Here is an 18,692-nt window from a genome sequence, read left to right as displayed (position 1 = left end):
CCAAATCGCGTGTCGCTAGATACACAAGCCATGAGATTTAACGGGAACACATGAACCGGAAAAAGTTGCTCTGAGCCTAAAATAAAGATTATTTCCTATCAGCCATGAAGTGACAATTCTAGGGCAGTGTTTGTTTGTTTTTGGTCAGGTATGATAAGGAAAAAGGGAGCCATTTTGATCTGCAGTAATTCAAGTGAAATCTTACACTCTTGTTGCAACCCTGAATCGAAGCTGGCTAGGGCTGTCTTTGAGGCTTCAGGGCTGCCACTAGATGGGAAGGGGAGGAAAATAAATAATTGAGGTTTTACAGTCAAGAGACTGTTCTTGTAAGAACCAAGATCATTCTAACAGATAACTGGGAGAGGAGGAGCAAAGTAACCAAGCAACTGGCCAGCACCTCTGTTATACAATGTGACTGATGACTTGGGGAAAGGGGAGAAACGTTCTCTTTTAATTAGGTGAAAAGCATGGGAACTTTCAGAATTGGTTTTCACCAGTTGCGCCAATACGATGTGTCCGATAAATCTGTTGTTTGAAGAATCTACTTGCCTTGCTTTGTTTTTTAAAACCAGTAGATGTAGCTAGTATATGACTAACACAAGGGGTTGTTTACAAGGTTTTCCAAGGCCTCTTTCACTCGTAAAAATTCTGGATTCCCATGATACCATTGGTCTTGGGAAAGTCTGAATGTGAACTTATTTATTTATTTATTTATTTATTTATTTATTTATTTAGTTAGTTAGTTAGTTAGTTAGTTAGTTAGTTAGTTAGTTAGTTAGCTAGCTAGCTAGTTAGTTAGACCAATACACAATGAGGGTTTTAGTGGGTATATATATATATATACACATAGTAAAATACATGATGAAGGTTATAGAGGAGATACTCATAGTAAAATATATCTAAGAAAGAAGAATACAAAGTTTTCCAAGGCCTCTTTAATTCATAATTTTTCTGGATTCCCATGATACCATTGGTCTTGGGGAAGTCTGAATGTGAACTTATTTACTTACTTACTTACTTACTTACTTACTTACTTACTTACTTACTTACTTACTTACTTACTTACTTACTTACTTACTTACTTACTTAGTCCAATGAGGCTTTTAGTGGGTATATATATATATATATTGCACAAGAGCCGGGATGGCGCAGCAGGTAGAGTGTTGTACTGCAGGCCACTGATGCTGACTGTAGTTCTGAAGGTCAGCGGTTCAAATCTCATCACCGGTTCAAGGTTGACTCAGCCTTCCATCCTTCCGAGGTGGGTAAAATGAGGACCCGGATTGTGGGGGCAATAGGCTGGCTGTGTTAAAAAGTGCTATTGCTAACATGTTGTAAGCCACCCTGAGTCTAAGGAGAAGGGCAGCATAAAAATTGAATAAATAAATAAATAAATAAATTTTATTTATTTATTACTTAGATTTGTATGCCGCCCCTCTCCGAAGACTCGGGGCGGCTCACAACACGTGGAAACAAATCATAAATAATCTAACAAATTTAAAATTAAAAGATTTAAAAGACCCCATATACTAACAGACATACACACAAGCATACCATATATAAATTAAACATGCCCAGGGGAAGATATTTCAGTTCCCCCATGCCTGACGGCAAAGGTGGGTTTTAAGGAGTTTACGGAAGGCAGGAAGAGTAGGGGCAGTTCTAATCTCCGGGGGGAGTTGGTTATAGAGGAGATACTCATAGTAAAATATACCTAAGAAAGAATAGAAAAGAATAGAAAAGAAGATACAGTAATAGAACATATAAATGAAAGAATAGAAGAAGAGATATAGGAATAGAAGAAAGGTATAGGAGATATAGGAGAGCAATAGGACAGAGGACGGAAGGCACTCTAGTGCACTTGTACTCGCCCCAGTTCAGGTACTACTCCAAGGGGCAAACATTTAAAATAATATTCCAGTGTTTTCTCCAGAGCTAGGAAATGGTGGATAGTTTCTCATAAATGAAATTCCCTGTGATTTGTTTCACCCACTCGGCATTCTTATAGGCAAGGCTGTGTTCTCCTATCTTCTTTGCTGTTGGATGTGAGTAGTTTTGCCCTTTCATTTCCTTGTAGTGACAAAAGAGGTGGATTTTTGCAGACTTCATTAGCCAGCTAGAGAGAACGGAAGGGCATATCAACTAAACTCTCAACATCAACAGTGAGGGCATGAGTACAACTACAAGGATCTAGAGCAGTGTTTCTCAACCTAGGCCATTTGAAGATGTGTGGACTTCAACTCCCAGAATTCCCCAGCCAGCGTTGCTGGCTGGGGAATTCTGGGAGATGAAGTCCACACATCTTCAAACAGCCCAGGTTGAGAAACACTGATCCAGAGATTTAAAATGCTCTTAGTGTGGAAGTATCCTACACATTTCAGTCTGGATTGTAGCTTGGATCTAAAAACAAGTTGCCCTTGGTTGCCATGAGGGATGCCCTCTTCCAAGCAAGAGAGAAAAGACAACCCTGTACATTGTATAGGATTTTTCAACGGTGTTCAACATGATGCAACTTTTGTACAGAGAACTCATTATTTATTTAATTATGTTTCAGGGGGATTCTGACTTCGCAACCGGTTTGGAGAGTTCTCAGATAAAAGAGAATTTAAAACAGCATATAGCAAAGAGAGGAATACAACCACTAGAAGACCAAAAGAAAATTCTAAATCACCCTCCTAACCCAAGGCCTGGGAAAACAATCAGGTCTTTAATCATTTGCAAATATCTCTCAATCTAATTGAATTGATTCTAATCTAATCTAATCTAATCTAATCATCTATTGAACAGGAGGGGCTAGGGGCTAACACTGAGAAGCCACATTTCCTATCAATTTGACCTCCAGAAAGTAGCAATAGCAATAGCGCTTAAAATGCATGTAGCACTTTTTACAGTGGTAAAGTTTTACAGCCCTCTCTAAGTAGTTTAGAGTCAGCCGCCCCGAGTCCCCGGAGAGGGGCGGCATATAAATCCAATTAATAAATACATATTTCCAGTGAAAGGCTACTAAATATTTTACTACCACACTGTGGGCGTGGCTTATGCAGGACGCCCTGCATTTTCTTTCAACATCTTTCAGTGCAAGTTGGGTGCTCTGGGGTGGAGGTCCATTTTCAGTACCCCACTGCGTGCCCCCCCCCCCGCCCCGTCTGGGCAGTAACCCACCCCTGTCCAGATCCAAGAATGGGAAAAAAGAAAAATAAAATCAAAAATTTTCTACCGGTTCTGCATACCTGACCGTACCCGTAGGAGCCCATCACTGCACATTTCTCCCAACCATCTGGGTCCTCATTTTACCAACTTTGGAAGGATGGAAGACTGAGTCAACCTTGTGGCACCACAACTATAATTGTAGAGGACAATCAACTGCTTCTCTCTAAGCAATTTTAAAGAGTGTAATAGTTCCTTCAGTCAGGAAATGTGCTTCTACAGATGGCCTAGCACTGTAATGGCAAACCAATGGCACGTGTGCCAGAGGTGGCACTTGGTGCCCTCTCTGATGGCACATGAGCCATTGCCCCAGTTCAGGTCCAGCTCATCAGATCTTTGCTGCACATGCTTTGGGGGGGGGGACATGCATGTGCTGGTTCAGGGCATCTGCGGGAGCCCTGCGTGCATGCGCAGGGGGGCATGTGGGATCACCTGTGCATGCATATGGGTGGAGCATTGTGTGAGGCCGCACACGTATGCACAGGAGGCGGGGCACTTGCAGGGGCGCATTGCATTTGGGGAGCTCGGGGGGTGCAAGCTTGCATACACACATTTGCACAAGCACACACACTTTGGCCATTTGGTCCAGAACAGATTAGCCATCACTGGCCTAGCACCATGCCATCAAGAGTTTTATAGGATAACACCAGCACTTTACACTTCATCCAAAAGCTGCTGGCAACCAATGGAGAGCTTATATTACACCTTAGAGATATCCTGCTACTAGTGATAACTGCTGGCAAGCGCCTAGTTTGCTGTATTTTTGTACCAGGTGAAGCCACAGATGGCTTTTAAAGGCAGCCTATGTGAAGAGCACTGCAGTAATCAAGATACATGGCAATGAAAGCATGAGTTACTGTAGCAAATTCTTCTCATTCGGAAAAAAAAGCACAGGTGACACACCAGGAGAAGCTGGGCAAAGAATTACTACTTTAGTAGCACACTTCATAGAAGTCTATGGAGAGGGGGCGGCATACAAATTTAATTAATAAATAAATAAATAAATAAATAAATAAATAAGTACGTACGTACGTACGTACATACATACATACATATACAAACAAACAAACAAATCAATCAATGTCTTCCCAGAAAGATTTGTCCAATACTGTGATTACCATAATTTAGGCATCAGGCAATAACACTTGTACAGTGGCTCAGATTTTTCAGATCTGCAAGTTTTTGAAAAACATTCTATAATGAAGTAAGAACTGCTTTCTTTGTTACTTATTAGGATTTGCTTTTTTTAAAAATTGTTCTTTTAGAACCTTTATTGCTTCTGACTAGTTGGAGAGCTGCACTGGAAATTTAAATTTATGCTGAAAGTGCATATATAAATTATGTAAATAACTTCACTTTCTACTCAAATGGAAATCTGAAGAAATACAGTACATTTTGCTGAATATAGTCAGAAAAGTAGATGTAAGATTGCACCACAGTCGTGCCACATGCTGTGCAAAAGAACATCATTATCTTCAAATAAAGAGGGCTGGTACTGTACCATTTCAAGAGCAAAGATAAAAAAATATACAAAAAATTGTATATAAAAATTGAACCTTTTTGTTCATCACAGTAAAGATATCCCTGGTCTCAGGTTGAAATAAAATCAATCTCTTTTAACGTAGCAAATTTTATTTGGTTTTATATGCACACCTTTTCCCTTCCCCGAATAAAAGAACTTAAAGCAAAAGATTTTGATGAGAAAGCTTTGATATCAGCAATCAATATTATCAAACTTAGATTCAGCTATAAATTCTTTGTATCTGTATTTAATATTTAATATTAATACTTAATTTAATTAACCACTTCAAACTTGACTGTAAAAAATATGACTTCTGTAACCGAGTTGTCGAAGCGTGGAACTCATTACCAGACTCCTTAGTGTCATCCCCAAACCCCCAACACTTTACCCTTAGATTATCTACGGTTGACCTATCCAGATTCCTAAGAGGTCAGTAAGGGGCGAGTACAAGTGCACTAGAGTGCCTTCCGTCCCCTGTCCTATTGCTCTCCTATATCTCCTATACCTTTCTTCTATTCCTATATCTCTTCTTCTATTCTTTCATTGATATGTTCTATTACTATATCTTTTCTATTCTTTCATAGATATATTTTACTATGAGTATCTCCTCTATAACCTTCATCATGTATTTTACTATGTGTATATTGATATATACCCACTAAAACCCTCATTGTGTATTGGAATAAATAAATAAATAAATAAATAAATAAATAAATAAATAAATAAATAAATAAATACATGAATGAATGAATGAATGAATAGGATAGGATAGGATAGGATAGGATCGGATCGGATCGGATAGGATAGGATAAGATAAGATAAAATAAAATAAATAAAATAAATAAAATAAATAAAATAAATAAAATAAATAAAATAAATAAAATAAATAAAATAAATAAAATAAATAAATAAAAATAAATAAATAAAAATAAATAAAAATAAATAAAAAAAATAAAAAAAATTAAAAAAAATAAAAATAAAATAAAATAAAATAAAATAAAATAAAATATCTATCTGAACTGGACGTGAAAAATTATAGCTGATGCCACTGCAGTCTCTCCATTCCCCACTGCTTTTCCAGAGGAAAGCAGCCAAGGGCTAACTAGGCCACATTACTTGAAAGACTCTAGCAAATTGATATAGAGTTTAAATATCCTCAGATTCCTTCTATTGACTCCTCCTGCCGGGCTGGCAACCAATCACATCCTAGCATTTTCCCGCCCAAGGACTATGGGGCAGGTACAAGGCCTAACTGTCCTCTGGACACAACAGGCAAGTTACTTGGGATGCTCAGATAAGGATCTGAGAGAAAATTTCAAGGAAGAGAATCAGTAAGCAGGAATATTCCCCTGCCACCAATTTTTTTCTACACGAATTCCCATTTCCTCAAATCATTTGTCTGGAAGAGTCTTTCATGGATAGATTCTTTTAAAAAAGAAATCAATGGGCAGAGTCTTCCTGTTTACTCCCAATTCTTCTCCCTTAGCCACTGATTTATTTATTTTTGTTTAGGAAGGTTGTATAACCGTGCCAACTCACACCATGACTCCTGTGACCTATTATCTCATCCAAAACAAGGTTCAGATCAGGCATGTAACAATCTGTCTTTTGAGGCACCTCTGACCTGGCTAGTTCACAGCAACATGGACCTGTTAACTCTCACCATTCAGTAATGGTAGGATTTAATATACAGGTCTGTTGTGGTTAGCTCTGGCCCAGCTCCTGCCCCAAGGACTGTGGATGTGGGAGAGACATCCACATGCTGCAGGCCTGTTTTGCCCCCCCCCCCGGTGGAATCTGATGATGAAGGCTCCTCTGACCAAGAAGACATGAGTGACAGGGAGGAGGAGAGTGGGGCAGACAGCTCAGAAGGAGATCAATTATCTAGCTCCTCCTTGGATTCAGAACAAGAGTTAATGATACAGCCACGCATGCGGAGAGCTATGCGTAGGCAGCAACAACTGAGAGATTATTATCAAAGAAAATGAGGCCACCTGTGGTTGGGTGGGGCTGTGGTAATTAGTGAGGCTGCTATAAATAGCAGCCTGTGGGTTTGGCCATTGTGGAGGATTATCTGATCGTTTGTTGTGTTTCATGACTCCTTTACTGACTTTGACTTTTTGTGTGCTGATTTTTCCCTGCTTTGAAACTAAACCAGAGCAAAGTGTGTTTCACTTTGTGAAAGAAGGACTTTGAATTGCCTCACAGCTGCAAGCTAAGTATTACAGAACTGATAGTGGACTTGTATAAATTACCAGTTTGTTTGGAGACGAGTGCTCTTTGCTATATCAAAAGAGGGCTTAGTTTAAGTGAATTTTCATTATAAAGAACATTGTTTTGAATTTTCAAACATGTGTGTGTCTGAAATTTGTACCTGTGAATTTTTGGGAGGATTCTACCAGAGAGCCCGACAGAACACAGGTCTATGCCATCTTTATAAGTCCTTGACCTGTTAGTACTTTAGAAGGTGGTATGAAGGTAGGCTTCATACAGGTTTCGCAGGAGGGCAGAAGTGAGCCCAGCAAATATAAGGGCGTGAGGAGTCTATGTAATGTTGCGGTGCTGCACCTGGGATAGACAATGTTGTCGTGGAGTTGGGTAAGTTTTATTCATCCTGTTTTTGTTTAATATCACTGAGAGCCATCACAGATTATCTTGCTTAAGATGGACGGCCGTCTGAATAAAAATAAATCAATACAATGATGGCTCACCTGTCCACTTCAGAACTCAAGTAGCACAGCAAATGAATGGCCCACAGCAGAGGCCCCGAGTATGTTGCAAGCGCAGTAAGAAAAATGGCAGGAATTTCTACGTAGTCGGTTAGTCCAACAAAGCCAGCTGAAACATCTACAGAAGCGATGCCGTTTGAATTACCCTGGGAGGGAAAGAAAAAAAGGGGGGGGGGCAGTGAACAAAAGAGAAATCAATCAATATACTGTAGAGTTCAACACCCCAGCAAGATAAAAGCATCTACAATCATTTATGAGAAGGGAAAAGGACAAGAAAAATGGAAGTGTGACAACTCAATCAGGCCCTAATTCCGATAAAACCTTCAACCGCCGGGACTCTATTTTTTAAAATTTATATGGTTATTTTCAAGCATCTGACTTCCAGAGAGATCTGTAACAAAGACTGCTTGGGGGGGGGGGGGGGTTTGTAGGAATTACAATAGGCAAAACCTGTGTGTGTGAGTGAGTGTGTGTGTCTGGAGATCAATCCATAGCAAAAAGAAAGCATTCAGAATGAGCTAAAAAGTGAGCCAGAAAGAGACTGACTGACTGACTGACTGACTTTGTTTGTTTGTTTGTTTGTTTGTTTGTTTGTTTGTTTATTTATTGGATTTGTATGCCGCCCCTCTCCGAAGACTCGGGGCGGCTAACAACAATAACAAAAAAACATCATGTAAATCCAATACTAAAACAACTAAAAAAACCTTATTGTAAAACGAAACATCCATACATGCAAACATACCATACATGAATTGTAAAGGCCTAGGGGGAAAGAATATCTCAGTCCCCCCATGCCTGACAGCAGAGGTGGGTTTTAAGGAGCTTACGAAAGGCAAGGAGGGTGGGGGCAATTCTAATCCAGAGATCATCCATCAACACGACCAAAGCAGTTTCCGTGCTGTAACCGGGCCTGAAATCCGACTGTTGGGAACCTAGATAATCGGCTTCTTCCAAGGACCGCTGGAGCTGGAGCACCACCACCTTCTCAACAACCTTCCCCATAAAGGGAAGGTTGGAGACTGGACAATAGTTATTAAGTACGGCTGGGTCCAGGGAAGGCTTCTTGAGGAGGGGCGCACAAGCGCCTCCTTATAGGGTGCTGGAAAGGACCCACTCCCCAAGGAAGCGTTGACAATCTACTGGACCCAGCTACGTGTCACCTCCCTGCTGGCCGAAACCAGCCAGGAGGGACACGGATCCAGTAAGCAGGTGGCGGAACTCACAGCTCCAATGGCCTTGTCCACTTCATCAGGTGTTACCAGATCAAACTCTTCCCAATTATTAATTCCGACTCAATGCAGAGGGTAGCACAGCAACATATACAGTATGGAGCACTTGTCTTGACTGCTTCATTGGGAGGTGTTGGGAACCTTCAGACTGAATATTATTAAGTATTGTCTCTAGAACAAGGGATGGCAAGCAACTAAGTCTAGCCAGTGAGAAAAGTTCTTTTATACGAGACAAAGAGGGATTAAAGTAGCTAGGTGTTAAAACTGAACCACAGGAGCCACCGTTATAAAAGAAGCAGCTTACTTTTATTCCTCTGGTCAAAGATTCAACCCTTTAGGTGGTTCCAAAAGTGGAAGTGAATTTGATGCATTCCGGAGAATGCAAAGCATAATTGTTAAGATTTAGATTCAATTAGCTAAAGAGTCTTTGTATTACTGTTGATGTAGGCTCTGGACTGTAATCCCCAGGGAAAAAGACTCAGCCCATAATCCCGTATAATTTTACTGCAGCCAAAACAAAATTATTGCAACCAAGATGGGCATTAGAGCAGGGGTGGCAAAACTCAAGGCCCGCAGGCCAGATTCGGCCCATGGGGTGGTTGGATGTGGCCCACAGGGCTGCCCTGGAAACAGCAAAGGACCAGGTGTATCTGCCAATGAAAACAGGCTCCCAATTTCTGTTTTTGGCTGGGACAGCCTCCTGCAACCCTCTGCCAGTGAAAATGAATTTTGGGTTCCATTTTCACGGGCAGAGTTGCAAGAGGCCGTCCTAGCCAAAAACAGAAATTGGGAGCCTGTTTCTTTCTGGCAGAGCACGAATAACGTCAAGCTGGTCATACCCACCCTAGCCATGCCCCTTCCCTCCGAAGGTCAAACTCAACCCTGATGTGGCCCTCAATGAAATTGAGTATGACACCCCTGCATTAGAGGCATTTTTGAGCTCAACAATAATATATTTTCTTGTGTTTCTTCCTAGCTATAAGAATATTGGGGGGGGGGGGGACCCCTAAAGTCCTTAACAGATTACCAGAGCTTACAAAACTTTTGCCAGACCGATCATCGAATACAGCTCATCTGTTTGGAATCCATATCGCATCTCAGACATTAACACCCTTGAAAATGTCCAAAGATACTTCACCAGAAGAGCCCTTCACTCCTCCACTCGAAATAGAATACCCTATGAGACTAGACTTTCAATCCTGGGCCTAGAAAGTTTAGAACGCCTTAAACAAGATCTAAGTATTGCCCACAAGATCATATGCTGCAACGTCCTGCCTGTTGGCGACTACTTCAGCTTCAACCACAACAACACAAGAGCACACAACAGATTTAAACTTAATATTAACCCCTCCAAACTTGACTGTAAAAAATATGACTTCAGTAACCGAGTTGTCGAAGCGTGGAACTCATTACCGGACTCCATAGTGTCATCCCCAAACCCCCAATACTTTACCCTTAGATTATCTACAGTTGACCTTTCCAGATTCCTAAGAGGTCAGCAAGGGGCGAGTACAAGTGCACTAGAGTGCCTTCCGTCCCCTGTCCTATTGCTCTCCTATATCTCCTATACCTTTCTTCTATTCCTATATCTCTTCTTCTATTCTTTCATTGATATGTTCTATTACTATACCTTCTTTTCTATTCTTTCTTAGATATATTTTACTATGAGTATCTCCTCTATAACCTTCATAATGTATTTTACTATGGGTATATAGATATATACCCACTAAAACCCTCATTGTATATTGGACAAAATAAATAAATAAATATATCTATTACTTTTATACCCACTATATACCCACTAAAACCCTCAATGTATATTGGACAAAATAAATAAATAAATAACAATATCATTAGTATGGATGCCATTTCTATGTCAATTGTGAGAACAGGTAGCATACTTTTTATAAGAGCCTTTGTTATTCTGATACTTGATCTTTTTGAGCAATGTTGTGAGGACCCTCCTCCAAAGTGTTGTTCCTAGTCTCGAAAAAGTTGCCCATCCCAGAGTTATGGGTTCAATAAACAACAGTTCAGAGGGATTAAAACAATTTGGTTCCAAACGATCTTGATGTCATGTCTATCTCAACCTTCCACAATTATTCTCTTCATTTCTATTTGCCTTGCAACTGGCTCACACATGGAAGATTACTATATAGGTAAAGACATAAGGGACGATTTTAAGGATGACTGTGGAGCTGTTCGTGCTTAGTACTACTAAATATCTCCGAGACCGCCTTCTGCCGCACGAATCCCAGCGACCGATTAGGTCCCACAGAGTGGGCCTTCTCCGGGTCCCGTCAACTAAACAATGTCGGTTGGCAGGCCCCAGGGGAAGAGCCTTCTCTGTGGCGGCCCCGACCCTCTGGAACCAACTCCCCCCGGAGATTAGAACTGCCCCTACCCTCCTTGCCTTTCGTAAGCTCCTTAAGACCCACCTTTGTCGTCAGGCATGGGGGAACTGAGACATCTCCCCCGGGCATATACAAGTTTTGAATGGTATGTTTGTATATATGTGTGTTTAGAAAATGGGGTCTTTTAAATATTTTTAAATAGTAATTTAGATTTGTTGTAAATTGTTTTCACTTTGTTGTGAGCCGCCCCGAGTCTGCGGAGAGGGGCAGCATACAAATCTAAATAATAAATAAATAATAAATAAATAAAAGGATGGCAAAGGAAAACACAACTCTTCAATTGTTAGCTCACTCTCTGTGGAGAACCATCAACAAAGACAGAGAACAATATTAACTATCTTTTTTTATTATTATTTTAAGGGAAGTAATTTGTTTAGTATTAAATAAAAGCCAATATATATTTTATGAATTTCATTTCATTTAAAGACTGGAAATGTTTAAATTGGAAGAAGGAAGCTTTAGTTCTCCATCTGATTTCACAGAATGGCTTGAGGGTAAATTATATATTGTTCATATATTACATTTTAAATATTAAAGCTGCACCATGCCAATTCCATTTCCAGGAACATATCAGCCTTCAACCCCATAAACTAAGGAACACACACAAATCTTGTCTTCGGAAAAGATAAACTATCAGGAAGACAGGAGTTACTGCACAGAACCAGCTGTCACAGAAAATTGATCTCCTATACCATTACTTGTATCTTCTATCAGAGTGGGCCTAAGTGGATGGATGTTTTCTTTAATGCATGATATATATTTTGAACATGCATTTTAAAAAGGCAGGAACATTAATTTTTAACGAAGAAACAGTTCTGTATCAGTAGAAATTAAAAAAAAATACAGTACATGACATTTTGGTGAAACAGCATTCTATTTTTCTTCCTGTTACTTTCAGAACCAAATTCACAAATCACCCGCAAGGGTCTGGCCTCTATGCTACCTGAATTGTATACATACACAGAGAAACACACATAGAGAGACTCTCTGCTTGACAGTAACAGAGTACAAAACCTCCTTGAGGCTTTAAGAATCACGCACCCCTTTCTTTGCAAGATACCAGCTTAAGATAACAGTCTTAAGACAGTTTTGTCTTCATGGAGAAATAAAACATAAGCCACAACACCTAGAGCATAAACAGGGGAGCTGTGTGTGTGTTTAGAAAACCCCCCGAGAGCACATACTTTTCACACATCAGTTTCTAGATAAAATTTAGAAAGGAGTTGATATTATACATAAGAGTACATATCCGTACACATATCCTCCTTCGGGGAGAAAATGTTATGCAAAGCATAAAAAGAAACGAAGAAATTGCAAGGCAAAGAAATTAAAGATACAAGATAAGAAAAAAATAGCTAGCCCAAAGGTGATTTTCCAAAAGGCAACTGGACTTTTTTTTTCTTTTGAAAATGGTTTGCTTCTCATCCAAAAACCTTCTTCAGTCACTGAAGAAGCTTCTTGGATGAAAAGAGAAATATTTTCTGTTGTGAGCCGCTCCAAGTCTTCGGAGAGGGGCAGCATACAAATCTAATTAATAATAATAATAATAATAATTATTATTATTATTATTATTATTATTATTAAACAATTATTATTAGTAGTAGTAGTAGTAGTAGTAGTATTGTTGTTGTTGTTATTATTGTTGTTGTTTGTTGTTGTTGTTGTTGTTGTTATTATTATTATTATTATTATTATTATTATTATTATTATTATTATTATTTTCAAAGGGAAAAATAAAAAGCCACAAGCACATCCAATAGCATTTTGGGGCAGGGGTAGCATTCAATTTTTTCCCCTACTGGTTCTGTGGGCGTGGCTTGGTGGCCATGGCTTGATGAGGGGGTGTCATGTGACTGAGTGGGCATGGCCAACTTGCCATCACTCACAGCAAGACACGCCCACAGAACCGACAGAAAGGTTAGGCCATTTCTTCTAGCGTTCAGCCTGACTGCTTCTTGCCTCCTTCTCATGTTTGCTCTTTGTGTATGAGCCCGAAAAGGAGGAGGGAAGGAATGAGTGGGAAGGGTGAGGTGGGGCCAGTCAGTGGTGCGATTTACCGCTTCTCTGAACTGCGCATAATTGCCACCACAGGTTCTATAGAACCTGCCCGAACCTGCTGAATTTTACCTCTGCTTTGGGACAAACATAACCTGGATGATTGAGAATCTCCATAGGCATATCTACAGCTATTTCACACCAAGACCATTTATTTATTTATATTTATTTATTTAGAAAATTTATATTACTGCCTATTCGCACATGGCAACTCATTTGTACATTGTTTCCACAGCTTTTTCTTCTTCCAGCATATTCAAACTCCATTTCCATATCACCCTGTGTTAAGCTTACATCTCTCTTTCTCAGGAAATTATTGCCTCGATGCTATCAAAGCTTTCCAGCTTTCTCCTTATTTTTGAGTCTCGTATTTTCTTTACATATTTCTTTTGAAATTCAACTCTCATCTGACCAACCCACATAAATTTATTTCATGCTGGTTGCTTACCTTTTCATTCAGCTCACATTCTTGAAGCAGTCATTCATCCTTAATCCTATCCATCCATTTCCCCTCCCCCCTCCCAATTTGGAGTAATTATTCTGCTAATAAACACAAATATGACTATCTATCCTAGGATTTTTGCTTTTTGTACATCATTTAAAAGCCTTCACTCTACCTCCATGTAAGGCATAACTATGTTCATGATTGAAACATTAAATTTCAGATCCTTCTCATTGCATTATACCAGTGATGGCGAACCTATGGCATAGGTGCCACAGGTGGCACAGAGAGCCATATCTGCTGGCACACAAGCCGTTACCTAGTTAAGCTCCAATTTGCGTGTACATGCCAGCCAGCTGATTTTCGGCTCGCCTGCAGGCTCTGGGAGGGCATTTTCAGCTTCCAGAGAGTCTCCGGGGGCAATGGGGCAGGGCAGACTCTCTGGAGTCTGGGGAGGGTGAAAAACAAGCCTACCAGCCCACCAGAAGTAGAGAAATGGGTTGCTTCAGGCTTCCAGAGGGCCTGAGTGGGGGGCAGGGGAAGCCATTTTCACAGTTCCCAGGCATTGAATTATGGGTGTGAGCACTCATGCCTACGTGATAACACACACACACACACACACACACACACACTTTCAGCACTTGAGGGGAAAAAAGTTCACTGCCACTGCATTATATTATGGTGATAAATGGTATCCCACCATAAACATGTACCAAACCTCCAAGATGTGCTCGCCCCTCAAAAGATTATGGACTGCTTAAAATACCTTGGTAAGAAAACTTTCACAACAAGATGAAATGATTCTGAGTAAAACAGGCTCACTCATGAATCTAAGGTCCAGTAATTCAAATTCATTGACCATGTCTCAAAGACAGTGTGGCAAGCATGATGATCTAGGACGGGGAAAATATTTACTGACTCCTCACATCCTGGACACAAACTGTTTCAACTCCTACCCTCAAAACGTCGCTACAGAGCACTGCACACCAAGACAACTAGACACAAGAACAGTTTTTTTCCAAACGCCATCACTCTACTAAACAAATAATTCCCTCAACACTGTCAGACTTTCTACTAAATCTGCACTTCTATTCTACTAGTTTTTCTCATCATTCCTATCACCCATTTCCTCCCATATTGACTGTATGACTGTAACTTGTTGCTTATATCCTAAGATTTTTATTAATATTGCTTCTTCGTTGCTTATTTGACCCCTATGACAATCATTAAGTGTTGTACCACATGATTCTTGACAAATGTATATCTTATTTTATGTACGCTGAGAGCATATGCACCAAGACAAATTCCTTGTGTGTACAATCACACTTGGCCAATAAAATTCTATTCTATTCTATTCTATTCTAGTAGGAAGGGATAAATATAAGGTCACATGTATAGGTTTATCCAAAGATTCTTATATCATGCTGTAATTTCCACCTATGTCTGCCTTTTTTTATCTTGCCTTTGCAATCTTAGATGCCAAACATATACAAGCCCAGGATCAGCTGTTGATCATGGCTGCTCAGCAAAATGTCACAACTTTGTTGGGAGTGCAATAGCCCCTGTATTATTGATGGCATGGAGATAAAATTATGTTGCGTCTTCAAAATGATTTTGTAGCTTTGGGTGCCCCAGGTTTTGGCTACCGAAGTTGGGTGCCCTGAGTCAGATCAGAGGCCTGAGGCGAGAGATGGTCCAATCACTCATAATCTGCACCTCTCAATTTACAAAATTGTAGTTTCACCTCCCTTTTACTTCTCCGTTTCTGAACCCATTTGAAGGCATGTTTGGAAGAATTTTAATTTGATCATGGAAGTTTTTATGTTGGGAGAACCCTGCAAATAAGTTGTCCAATGACTAAAGGTATCATACGAAGCTCTGACGGTGAGAGACACACTGGTTGAGAGCCCAATGAAGTTGGGAATGGATTCCAGACAATCTCTGCTGGAAATGAGGTTGAGAAATATGGGTTGAATTGGACATATGATTATGCAGAATGGGTGAGGAACGTGCAGTTCAAGATCTAATCTTGTTGCCTTTTCTGAAGCAGGGTGAATATCACACAAGTCAAAGAAGGATTTCAAATATTTGTAAATATTTGCTTGCGCAGATTAATATGCATATCTGTTTGAGGAAATGGGTGACATGCTGATTATGCCTTCTTAACAAAGACACAGCCATAAAGATGACTTAGGATGCAAGTAAAGCTTTCATATTGTATACAACATAACAGTGAACTAGCAAACTTAAAAAGAAGAGGCAAGACAAAATACAAGCTATTTTGGATGAGATAAAAAGAAAAATTAAAGAAGCTTCCAAAGAAAGTAAATATTACCCAACGAAGTAAGCTTCTACAGTGACAATTGTCTACGATAACAGTAAGCAAAATGGAAATAAAATGAATTATGCAAAGCAAAATAAATGAGTCTCCAAACAAACCAGGGAAATGGTTGGCATATAAATTACAAAAAGAAAACGGAAATGATATTAAAATTACAATAAGAAAATAATGTAATAACACATAATGTGAACATGTAAAAAAGTTTCATCAATATGCCTCTAATTTATACAACGGACAAGAAATTTCCCTGGAGGTTAGGGATGAATATTTAAAGAAACAAATTTACCAAAAGCTACACAGACATAAAATCAGACCATGAAGTCTGTGAAGTGTATGTGTGTGTGGTGGTGGGGGAGACACACACTAAAAGAAGAAAGATGTTTGGACCAGAAAGTTTACAGCTTCTTATTACAAATGTTTTGAAGATGAACTCTTGCAACCTTTACAAAATACGATGAATTCTTTTTCACCCAGGAGAAAGATGCCAGACAACTGCAAAGAAGCTAATGTAGCATTAATGCTTAAACAGGGCCAAGATCTGATTTCAACAACTTACAGCTTACATCGTTGTTGAATAATGATTACAAGTTGTTTTACAATGATTTTCCTTTCGAAAAATTTAGTCACAATGAACATCAATGGGGTGTTGTACCTAAAAGACAGTCGAGGGTTAATATTAGAAATGGGTCAGACATTTTGGAATATTTGTAGCAACACAATGAAAAACAAGCTACTGTACATCTGTTTCTTTAGATGCAAGAGAAGGCCTTTGACAATTTGAACTGTTTTAAAGGGAATATTTTTGCAGAGTATATTATTAAAAGGGTAAGATCAAAAGGAGTTGACAGACTTGAGCATTAGGGCCTATACAATAAGAGGCAATTCAGTGCAAACAAAACTAAAATCTTCCATCTAGGTAGGAAAAACTAGATACATCGGTACAGGGTAGGCTGTAGCTGGCTGATTCCATGAGGAATTTTGTGACATTATCAGCAGGTCGCTAATTGTTTGGGCAAACTGTGAGGAACAGTGAGGAACCTACCTCTGATCTGAGGGTAGGACAAGAAGGTCTTCAAAGGGAAATCGAAACTGGAAATCAGGAGGAATTTTCTTGCAGTAAATAATAACCAGCTTGTCTCCCAGAGTCGTAGGTGCTCCACGGCTGGAGGATTTAAAGAATAGATGGACAACCATTTGTTTGAGGTGGTATGCTAACATTGGAACATCATCTTTCGGCTGTGGCGAGGAGGGCGTTTGCCCAGGTTCGCCTGGTGCAACAGTTGCGGCCCTATTTGGACAGGGAGTCATTGCTCACAGTCACTCATGCCCTCATCACCTCGAGGTTCGATTACTGCAATGCTCTCTACATGGGGCTACCTTTGAAGAGTGTTCGGAAACTTCAGATCGTGCAGAACGTGGCCGCGAGAGCTATCGTGGGGCTTCCCAGATTCGCCCACGTTTCTACAACACTCCGTAGCCTGCAATGGCTGCCGAACAGTTTCCGGTCACAATTCAAAGTGTTGGTTATGACCTTTAAAGCCCTACATGGTATGGGACCAGAGTACCTGCGGAACCGCCTGCTACCGCACGAATCCCAGCAACCGATAAGGTCCCACAGAGTTGGCCTTCTCCGGGTCCCGTCGACTAAACGATGTCGTTTGGTGGGCCCCAGGGGAAGAGCCTTCTCTGTGGTGGCCCCGTCCCTCTGGAATCAACTCCCCTCAGAGATTAGAACAGCCCCCACGCTCCTTGTCTTTTGCAAACTACTCAAGACCCACCTTTATCGCGAGGCATGGGGGAGTTGAGACACCTTCCCCCAGGCTTTTATATTTTATGTTTGATATGTATGTGTTGTTTGGTTTTTAAATATGATAGGGTTTTATATGCTTTCTTTTTTAAATATTATATTTGTTTCACTATAACATTGTTTTTATTATTGTTGTGAGCCGCCCCGAGTCTTTGGAGAGGGGCAGCATACAAATCTAATAAATTATTATTATTATTATTATTATTATTATTATTATTATTATAACTTCTGTGTTGGTCAGGGGAATTGATCACAAGACCTCCAAGATCACTTCTAGATCTAAGATTCTATGATCATTTCACAACTCACAGAAAGCACAAATAGTTAACAGAGAATTAATAAAACCTTGTCTGATACATAAAAGGACAAGACAAGGATACCTTTTGTCTCTGTTCCGGTTGGAATGAATACAAGACAAAATGAGAGAATTGCAAGATCGAGTAAAGATTACAAGCGGGCATCAGCTGAATGTGATTTTGAAAAGATACTAATGGAAAATTAAAATTATGCTGTATGTTAGATTTTAAAATTAGTAATGAGAATAGAAAGATGTTAAGAAAAGCAATGGAATTAAAGGGTGAGATAGAACTGATGAAGAAAACTGGTTTTAAGATTGAGGGGAAAATTAAAATATTTGCTTAGCATTAAGACAAACATGAAGTGTATGTTATTTCAAAACAATTATGCTAAGACATGGAATGAAATTAAAAAGGACATGCTAAGATGGGAAAAACTACAATTGTCACTGTTGGGGAGGATCTCTGTGATAAAAACGAATGTTTTGCCTGGAATGATGTTTTTGTTTCCAAAATACCTGTTTTGACAACTGGTATACCATTTAAACCAGTGGTCCCCAACCTTTTTTCCACCAGGGACCAGTTTCAGCAAGACAATTTTTCTATGGCCCGGTGGGGGCGGAAAGGGGGTTTAGCTTATCGTTCCATTG

General features: G+C 39.8%; 1 protein-coding gene across 3 annotated transcripts in view; it reads right to left on the bottom strand.

Moving 5' to 3' along the window:
* Positions 1 to 18,692, bottom strand: part of PIGG (phosphatidylinositol glycan anchor biosynthesis class G (EMM blood group)) — a 97,120-nt gene that overhangs the window by 10,190 nt on the left and 68,238 nt on the right. For all 3 annotated transcript variants that reach the window (XM_070742319.1, XM_070742318.1, XM_070742320.1), the window contains one exon: positions 7,441 to 7,604. In XM_070742319.1, the coding sequence (XP_070598420.1) occupies positions 7,441 to 7,604 (164 nt within the window). The remainder of the gene's footprint in view (positions 1 to 7,440; positions 7,605 to 18,692) is intronic.

This window comes from Erythrolamprus reginae, chromosome 2 (genome assembly GCF_031021105.1).
Source record: "Erythrolamprus reginae isolate rEryReg1 chromosome 2, rEryReg1.hap1, whole genome shotgun sequence".
NCBI classification, from domain to species: Eukaryota; Metazoa; Chordata; class Lepidosauria; order Squamata; family Dipsadidae; genus Erythrolamprus; species Erythrolamprus reginae.
This window is presented reverse-complemented; position numbering and strand designations above follow the sequence as displayed.